The sequence below is a fragment of the Cucumis melo genome, chromosome 12 (assembly GCF_025177605.1).
Source record: "Cucumis melo cultivar AY chromosome 12, USDA_Cmelo_AY_1.0, whole genome shotgun sequence".
Classification (NCBI taxonomy): Eukaryota; Viridiplantae; Streptophyta; class Magnoliopsida; order Cucurbitales; family Cucurbitaceae; genus Cucumis; species Cucumis melo.
In genome coordinates, this window is record NC_066868.1 from 20,537,873 (window position 1) to 20,547,987 (window position 10,115).

The 10,115-nt window shown below is 33.0% G+C and overlaps 1 protein-coding gene across 1 annotated transcript; it reads right to left on the reverse strand.

Annotated features, from left to right (window-relative positions):
• Positions 1-6,572: 6,572 nt before the first annotated feature.
• On the reverse strand, positions 6,573-9,859 carry LOC103488631 (tetrahydroberberine oxidase-like). The gene is made up of 3 exons (XM_008447452.2): positions 9,451-9,859; positions 8,501-8,973; positions 6,573-7,535 (listed from the first exon to the last, which is right to left on the reverse strand). Exons 1-3 carry the CDS (start codon positions 9,855-9,857, stop codon positions 6,802-6,804), a joined length of 1,614 nt encoding a protein of 537 aa, XP_008445674.1. The 5' UTR covers positions 9,858-9,859; the 3' UTR covers positions 6,573-6,801.
• Between the last annotated feature and the right edge of the window lie 256 nt (positions 9,860-10,115).

Below are 10,115 nucleotides of genomic sequence, written 5' to 3' on the forward strand. Positions count from 1 at the left end.
TCTGATCATCCGGTTCTTATTTGTAATTTGAACTGAATCAGTTTCCTTTGCATCACGGGTACTACTATGAGGAATGTCATACAATCAGGTATGTTCCATTTGGCAAACATAAAATTATTCTGATTGTTTTCAAATTTTGACTTCTGCTGATATCTCCTGTCTCTTAGTAATTTGTAGCAAAATGACCGAATATGACTTCTTTGACCATAATAATAACAGACCCATCTGGAAGATTTAACAATTGTATTAGTAATCACAGTTTCACAATTTGGTTCGGTTGTTCTTTTTACTGAAGCTTGAACAAATCTTACTTCAGGTGTAAGCTTGACGCTCCTCATGGAAGCATCAAACCCGAGGCCATATTTACTTGAGCCATTATGTCCTGAGTTCAGGATTGAATCTAAGCTGTCAGTTCCTGAATTTAGCATCTTCACAGACTTAATTGTCTGATCATACTCATTTTGAACCTCTTTTGATTTTACATTTAGAGATGATATGACTCCTATCAAATGTTCATTTTCTTCCATCAAATCTAGAATTCTTTCTTTTTTAATAGCTCTTGCTTCCGAGTCTTCCTTCCTCAGCATTTTTAGTTTTTCAAGCGTTTACTCTTCATCCTCAATATTATCAAAACACTAACTATCATCTTTAGAATTGATTTCTGTAATACACGCTGTGAAGACATTCATGCCATGATCAACTTCGTCATCATTTGTGTACTCATCAGACAAGATAGCATAATAATTGTTTTTTTGTCTTCTGAGATACGTGGGATATTCAGCCTGATAATGACCAAAGCCCTCACATTCTCTACAAGACCTCCCTACATCTTTTTTTTTCTTACCATGGTCGCTATTTCTTTTGTATGAGAAGTCATTAACCTTTCTTGTAGAGTATTCACCAGCGTGTCTTCCAGTTTTGACAGTTGTTCCAGCAGTATTCATACTTTTGAACTTCTTGGCCATCTTAGAGAATTGCTTCGTTAAGAGAGCTATTGACTCATCCTGATTAACTTCATTATCAAACTCATTTACAGTGGTCTCCTGTTCATAGACTGATTTAAAGGCAATCCCCTTACATTTCTTACTTTCTCTATTTGACATAGCTATTTCAAAAGTAAGTAGTGACCCAAATAGCTCAAGTTTTAAAGTTGCTATATCTTGGACTTCTTCTATGGCAATGACCTTCATGTCAAAATTCCTGGGTAAACAGCATAACACTTTGCGAACAATTTTAGACTCAGATATCTTTTCACCAAGCAGTAGCGAACCATTAGTTATCTCCAGAACCCTCTCATTATATTTAGAGACTAATTCATCTTCAGTTACTTTCAAGGCTTCAAATTTTTAAGTTATCAACTGCAGTCTAGATATGTTCACTTTAGACATTTCTTAGTATGCAACTTCCAATATTTTCCAAGCTTCTTTAGTAGTAATGCAGGAGTTAATAAGTTTGAACACATTTAAGTCCACACCGTTGAAGATTGCATTTATAGCTCTAGCATTTCCAACTGAAGCTTGTTCTTCAGCATCTGTCCAGTCAACTTCTGGTTTTGGCACTGATACTCCATCCATAGTAACCATTGGAGATTCATAACCAGCAACAAGGGCTCTCCATGCTTTTCCATGTAAAGTTTTAATGAAGAATATCATACGAGGCTTCCAGTATGAGTAATTTTTTTCCATCCAGTATCGGAGGATGAGAAGCTGATGGTCCCTCTCTGATTATCTCAATGATCTAATAACCCGCTCTGATACAAATTGAAAAAATAGTGAGATAATCAAATCTTCAATTAATACTAAAGCTAATAACTTTTGTAATAACTAGAGGGACAACATAAGAGAATAACACAAGAAACTTTGTTAACCCAGTTCGGTCAATATTGCCTACGTCTGGGGAGCTGCGCACAACCTTGATGAGTAATCTTTATTAATATTCACTTGAGTCAATATAATCAATACATCATATGGTACTCTGCTCAATTATATGACTTAATAACATGTGTCTTGGCATCAGACTCCAGGCTCCCCCTAAATTACTTTTCTTCACGATGTTTGGCTTCAAGCTCCGCTTCAACACATGAGTGAATATCTTTGACAACGTCTTTAAATCCCTCTAAAGATCTCAGTGATCACACAAATCACTGTCTCGTCTGTTACTTATCAATTATTGCAACTTAGATCAACATGTCGATCTCGTAGACATAAGATCATAATACCTTTAGAATCTGGTAGCTTCTGCATACGACCTCTGACGTGAACAATCTTCTTCAACTCGTGTTTTTCAATTTTTCGTCACACATAGAAACACTCTGTAACAACCTATTTATACATATATATTATATGTATAAATCTTCTTTTCTTTTAAAGATAAATAACAAGTTTCCTAAAATCGTGGAAAATCTTTTATCCTTTAAATATCTCATCCTTTAGTTAATTCATTAATCAAAGATATATAATTAAAGATATTCTCAAAAATCTTTTTGACAAAATCTTCAACATTCCATCATATAATTATCTTTTACTTTTCCATAATAATTATTTATACAAAACCAAATAATTAATATCATATTCCACCAAAAATCTAAATTATTAATTCAATATATATATATATATATATTCAATTACATCCAATTCCACGAAGAAAACCAACTTTTCCCTCCAAGATCTCAAACAAACTTAAATCCTCACTTCTTTTAATCAATCAAATTCCTTCTGTTTCTTTATTTACTCAATCATATAAACTACTTTCCAGAATCAATATTTATCTTTCTCCAAAATAATTAATTATCTTCCACAATAATTAATTATTATTTATCTTTCTCCAAAATAATTATCCATTTACAAATAATTATATTTCTCCAAAATATAATTATTTTTCTTTTTTCTTCCTTAATAAATATCTTTCTCCAAAATATATATTATCATTTCCTTAAATAATTATACTTCAACAAATATAATTATCTTTTCCTTTAACATAATAATTATATATATATATATATATATATATATATATATATATATATTTCCATATATACATATAATTATTAAATCTTCAACAAACTTTCCACTCTACAATTTAATTAAATAACATCTATAATTATTTAATTTAATTCTATTTCAACAACAATACTAAAAATTCCCAACTTTACTCAAATTTCATAACATACAATTTAATCAAAAACTCAACAAACATAAGCCAAAACCTCTAATTAATTATATATTCATCCAACCAATGTTTAATTAATTCCAATTTCCACGAAATCAAATAGTTCTCATTAAATGAATTTAAAATAACGCCCAATCAATTAAACCTAATTAAACAAAACTAGGAAAATTAACTACAAAATTATATTAATTTTTGGGCGTTACACTTCTCCAGCAACTCTCATTATCGACAGCCCACTCTATCCAATCTTCTTCGCACGATGTTCTTCATTGATTTCCTACCTGTTTTCGACAGCCCACAGACCCAGTACCTGATTTTCTTCTACCCATCTCGATTTTCTTTGCCAGCGACCCTCACCCAGACTTCTTCTCACTTGGAACGCCCACATGCTAAAGAAAATCGCCCATATCCATTTTAACTTAACATTGTTGTATTTTGTTTTAGGTTGTAGGATCCAAGTTACTATTTGAAGCCAAGTTCATCCAAGGTCATACTATTTGAAGCTTCTTTAATTAAGTTTGTGCTTCTTGAACTAGAATTGTAGTTAACACAGGAAATAAAAAATGTAAAACTTTGTATATTTAATATATCAATAAACGTTATACATGACGTTAAATACATGTCAAGTATATTATCTTACTTGACATGTAAATAATGTTAAGTATACGATCTTACTTGACGTGAAAAAACCATCAAACACAATATCTTACTTGACACGCGTAAAAGACGTAAAATATACGATCTTACTTCACACGTAAAAAGCGTCAGGTGCGATAGATTACTTGACGTTAATACAGTATCAAGTAAACGTATACTTGACACTAAAAAACCGTCAAGTAATGTGACTATACTTGACAGTCGATTACTTGACGCTTTTAAAATGTCAAGTATAGGTTTACTTGATGTTGTATTAACGTCAAGTAATCTAATTTCTGTAGTAGTGGACATTGAAAAGGCCTTTGACAAGATTAGCTGGAAATTCATTAACTATATACTCATGCAAAAGAAAAAAAAATAAATAAATAAAAACTTCTAACAAAAATGGAGGGATTGGATCAAATCCTGTATCTCAACTGTCTAGTACTCTATCATTAGAAATGGCAAACCCAGTGGCAAAATCAATCCCAATAAAGGCATTAGATAGAGAGATCCTATTCCCTCTCCCCCCTTTCTTTTGTTATTGTTGTGGACTATTTTAGTCGTATTTTAATACATTTGAAGCGAATAAAAAAAATTAAGGGGTTAATATTAATGATATAAATCATATACACATCCTTTTTTTTGTTGGTGACATACTTCTTTTTGTTAGAGATAATGATGACTACATTAGAAATCCCTAATATGTTATACATCTATCTGAAGATGCTTATGGTCTCAACATCAACTTATCAAAATCCACCATCTCTCCCATAAATGTCAACAAGGAAAGGGCCGATAAAGTTGCTAGAAGCAGGGGAATAAATACACTTTTTCTCCTTATCTCATACCTGGGTATGCCAATTGGGGCTAAACCTAGAACTCGGTCATTTTAGGAGAATATCACTGAAAAGGTACAAAAAAAGCTCAGAAATTAAAAATATGCCTTTATTTCTGAAGGGGACCGACTTGCCCTCATCAATTCCTCTTTGGTCAGCCTTCTTACATATCAATTATCTGTTTTCAAGACCCCCATAACATCATGCAACAAAAATTGAAAATCATTAGAGAGATTCTTATGGAAAGGTAATTTTGACAACCTTTGCATCAAGGACACTATCAAGAAAGGCCTCAACCCAATCAAGTGGTCCACGATTACTAATCCTAGACAGAAACGTGGTCTAGGAATCACACCGATTGCCAACACTAATTTCGCCTTTTTAACTAAATGGCTATTCACTATGAACCCAAAGCTCTATGGAGATCCTTCATTGATGCTAAATATACTAAACCTTTCTTAGGTGGTATTCCCTCCATTGGAAGATACAACAACACCGTACCAATGCCCCTTGGAGAGCTATATGGTAAAGCTATTCAATTGTTTAACAAACAAATTGAGTGGAACATTAACAATGGCGCCAGATATCTTTCCTTCTGGAATAGTGCTTGGAACAACAATTATCCTATTAATCTCAGATATCCAGCTTTATGGTCTCTCTCTCATACAAAGTGGCTCGATCAGATATGCTTGAAATGATAATATCAATGATTGGGAATTTAAACAAAGAAGACCTCTTAATGAAAGAGAAACAAACCAGTGGTTCTTGATGAAATCCAATCTATCTACTATCTCAGAACTTAGAGGTGTTAACATCCCACTATGGAAGCTGAATAAAAATGAGAAATTCTCTACTATGTCTGTTAAATCTACCATCTTCTTGCCTCATTCTTCTCCTTCAGTGAATGATGAGCCTTCTCCCTATAAACACCTCTACAATTATAACATCCCAAAGAAATGCAAAGTCGTCTTCTGTGGTCTATAGGCAAAATGGGATCCTTGCTACTGACCTAGTCCAAAAAAGATTGAAATCTATGTGCCTGAACCCAAATTGATGTGTGATGAAATCGAATAGTGAATCCACTGAACATCGTCTTTTTCTTACTTGCTCCACAACACAATTCATTTAGAATAGGATAAACTCTTTTGATGGGCTGGTCTGTTATGTTTGACAACCTGAATAGGCTCTATGGCCATATATTCTCCTTGAATACAATGTCAAAAAAAGGGTTGATCTGCCATAATCTCCTAGTGGCGGTTATTTGGACCATTTGGTTAGAGAGAGACAAGAGAGCATTCAACAACAGATTATCTAACACTCTCAAAGTCTGGGAAGACATATGCAATCTCACTGGCCTATGGACTTCCAAAAGCAAGCTCTCTTCTCGAATTATTCTCCATCTACCATTTCTTTAAATGTATCTGTTTTCCTTTAATTCACATATGCTATGCGCGTGTCTCAAGCCTTTTTGTACTCTTTGAGACCTTTGTACCCCTGTGCTTTATTTAATATATTGGGGATGATGAGGGTGCTAAAAGGGTGCTCACTTAGTGGGGATGTTTGGGTGCACCCCTAACTCTCATTGGTTTCTCTTTAAAAGAAAATAAAATTTTCGAGAAGGTAATAACTTAGCCAAGATATTTTTCGTGCATAAAAGAAATCAACAAATATTAGGAAGTGTGTTCACAAAATATAACAAGCCTTATTCATTGCGCGACACATATATACTTCATATTTAATACTTTCAAGTTTGTTGGGGTTATTTTTGTCTTTTCGTTGAGATTTTTTTCTTTTTTTTTTTGTTGACCCAGCTTGCTTTTTTCCTGGACATGCAAAGTTAAAACAGCTATCCACATGTTGGCTTTTCATAATTATAGTCTCACCTATATGTTTTGTGCAGTAATTATAACCTTCTGAAGAAAAGCCTAATTTTTTTATCAATATATATATTGATCCAAAAACACTTTATTTAATTACTATATAAACTAGGCACACGTATTAAAGGAAATGACAAAGAAGTACACAAATAAAGTACCACACAACGTTAACCCTTTATTTTGCTACACCAGTAGGGTTTTGGGAGGATAATTTGAGAATTCTTAAAAACCAAATATCAAGTGGTTTTCAGTACTATTTTTATCACTAGATCTTTCTTTAGCTAAAGGGTAGGTATGCTTTGTTCGTGCCTAAAGAAATCGTAAGGATCAACCTTAGTCTTAACATACACCAACCTCTTAAAATTATTTCCAAAATACTTCAACCCCCAAATGCTTGCTTGCCTCACGCTCGTCTTCCCATATTTCTTGTTAGCTCCAATATCAAGATCTCTATAATTAGCATATGCAGACCTCGGTGATTTTGAAACAAAAGGAGTCATGTACTTGTAAATATCTCGTATCCAACTTATATGTTTTTTCTTTGCCTTTAAACTTTGTTCCTTCCATGCTACAAAATATCCAATCTTGTACAAAATTCCAGCTCTGTGTGAAAATGGAGTTTCCATCTCAGAAATTTGACTCATTCTCCCTCCATAAGGAATAAATATGAGTTGAGATGTTTCTATATCTTTGGCCTTTAATCTTTGCCATAGACCCTCAATTGTAGCAATGGAAATGGGTTCCTTGAAGTAGTCAGACTTCATTTTTCCGTTTTCAAGATTGGAAGGTGTTCTATTGAGTAAAGGTTCTAAGGACTCTACTGTTCCAACTCCGGTGGCAGCAATTAGGGTTGATTCGATCCAACTCGTTTCGACGCAGTCTTCTTTTGTAAAACCTAACTCTGGAAAAATTGCTGATAAAGTTGCCACAAGTATATCTACCTTTCCAAGAAACAATGAAAAGAAGGTAGCTATTGGGTTCGCTATGCCTTCTTGAGTCGTTGTGATATTCCCTCCTACACATATCATCAGGAAATTAATGAGTTCAAATTATCCATACTTTTAGTTGGGAGGGGAAAAAGTAAACTTCATATCTTATGTCTTTTTAATAATTTGCTTATTGGGTGAGTTTTTGTTTTGAAAGTTGGAATTTTTCCCCATATTATGATAAAGTTTAGATTTGAAGTTGTGAGAGTTGTAAGTGGAGTCTTATGGCATTTATTGTGTTTGCCATCAAATTTTGATAATTAAGAAAAATAATTTTCAAAAAGGTTATTTTTAAATATAGAAAAATTAATCTAAAATTTAGCAAAATTTCACACTTTATTATTCATTAACATAGTTAAACATCTATCAACATTTATCAAATTGAAGTCTACCAATAATGATAATTTGTGAAATTCTATTATATTTATAAATATTACTTTAAATATGTTTGAAATTTGAAATAATTATTTCCCTTATCAAAATTCATTCTTCTTCACTCTAGTATTTTATTTCTCCTTGCCATGAATGTGGAGACCTATTCCTCTAAATTTTTCCTATCACTAAATTTAATTATCTCCCTATATCTTCTTCTCACAAGACGTTGACTTTTGTATCTCTAAATTTGTTAATAATTAATTTTTTAAAATTTTTTCTCAAAATTTCTCCACATGACGTTGACTTCTTCTCACATGAAGTTGTTTTTAAATACAAAAGTAGTTGTCAAAGAAACTTAAAAAGAAATATTAGTGTAAAAAGAAATAGTTAGTGTAAAATTTTGGTTTATACATCAATAACAGACTATAATAGATGCATATGAACTTCTATAGATATCTATGAGCGTATATTGCCACGGTGATAAAGTCTAATACTTTGTCCTATTTTGATAAATATTTAGTTCATTTTATTATATTTAAAAATATAAAAAAAGTATATATTTTTTATACCAAACAAATAATAATTAAAATTCAACGACTGTAAATTTGAGAAAGAATACCAGTCAACATGATGCCAAGAAATAGATTTTCATCTAATTTGTTGGCCACATATTGCCACTGATGGACTAGCTTGATTCCATCTCCCTTCAAATTTCTGTTTGTACTGCAAATCGTCACTGTGGCCGGAACTGAAACCAGCTTGATCTTCCATGCCACCACAATTCCAAAGCTCCCTCCGCCTCCACCTCTAATGGCCCAAAACAAATCCTCCCCCATTGACTTTCTATCATGAACCTTCCCATTCGCATCAACCAAATAAGCATCTATCACATTGTCTGCAGCAAGACCAAATTTCCTCAGCATCAATCCGTATCCACCGCCACTGAAGTGCCCACCAACGCCTACCGTCGGACAAACACCTCCCGGAAACGCTAAGGTTCGACTTTTCTCACCAATTCTATAGTAAAGTTCTCCTAAAGTTGCTCCTGACTCAACCCAGGCAGTGTTGGTTTCGACGTCAATCTTAATGGATCTGAGTTAATGTGAACAAATAACTTACCATGTCACTAATACTCACACTTGCCAAAAATAAGCAAAGAAACAATCTGATCAATTTTGAGCCAAAGTGTAAGAACAGATCATCTGTAATTGACATGTACTAGCACATACCCCCACTTATTATTCAAAAAAAAAAAAAAAAAAAAAAAACTTACTGAGATGAACTAAGTGAATATATATAAATGATAATTCACATGTACTAAATTCGTATCTAAGTTATTGTACTCGGAAAACAAAAACAAACAAACAAGTACATACCTAAACAAAAATAAGTTTTGACGGTACTACGTCGTACAACCAGTTATTATACCGAAAGAGAAACAAAAAAACTAGCAGAGACAAAAACAAAAAATACAAGCAGACATGTGTTAGAATAAGCCTATGACATGTATCGTGTCAAATACTATCATTTGTTATACTTGAAAAACCAAACAAACAAATAATAACAGACCTGAGATTTATTAGGTCAACGATGATAAATGGGTGATAGGCAACGTAAGAAAGACCCTCGAAGTCATGGCCGCCGCTTCGAGTTCGGATTTGTAAGCCATGAGATTTGGAGCATATGACAGCTGCTTGAATGTGAGAAACATGTGAGGGAGTGATAATAAGGAGTGGCTTTGGGGTTTCAGGCTTTGAGAATAGGAGGTTTCGAATGGAGAAGTCCAAAACAGAAGAATAAGAAGAGTTTATTGGAGTATGAACCACTTTGGAGATGGGATAACGTTTTGAAGAATGCTCTGAAAGACATTGAAGAAAGTTTTGATGTTTATGGGGAGATGCTGAAACCCATGATGAAGATGAAGATACAAGAATAAGGATAAGAGAAAAAGGGATTAATGGAGAAGAGTACTTCATGGCGTTGAGTTAAAACTTTACGGCTTTTATTCATTGCAAAGTTCAGTATTTATATAGTTCAGAAAGATCCAACAAAACAGACAACTTACGTTATCAATTGATGTATATTCTCCCTTCATTCGTCTTTGACCAAATTTTATATTCATTCTCTTCAAAAAGTCAGAGGATTTTCAGTGTAACCGCGGCAAATTTAACAATCATATCCAAAATAATTATAGGTAGAGCATATTAAAAAAAGAAAAATAGATATAAGAAAAA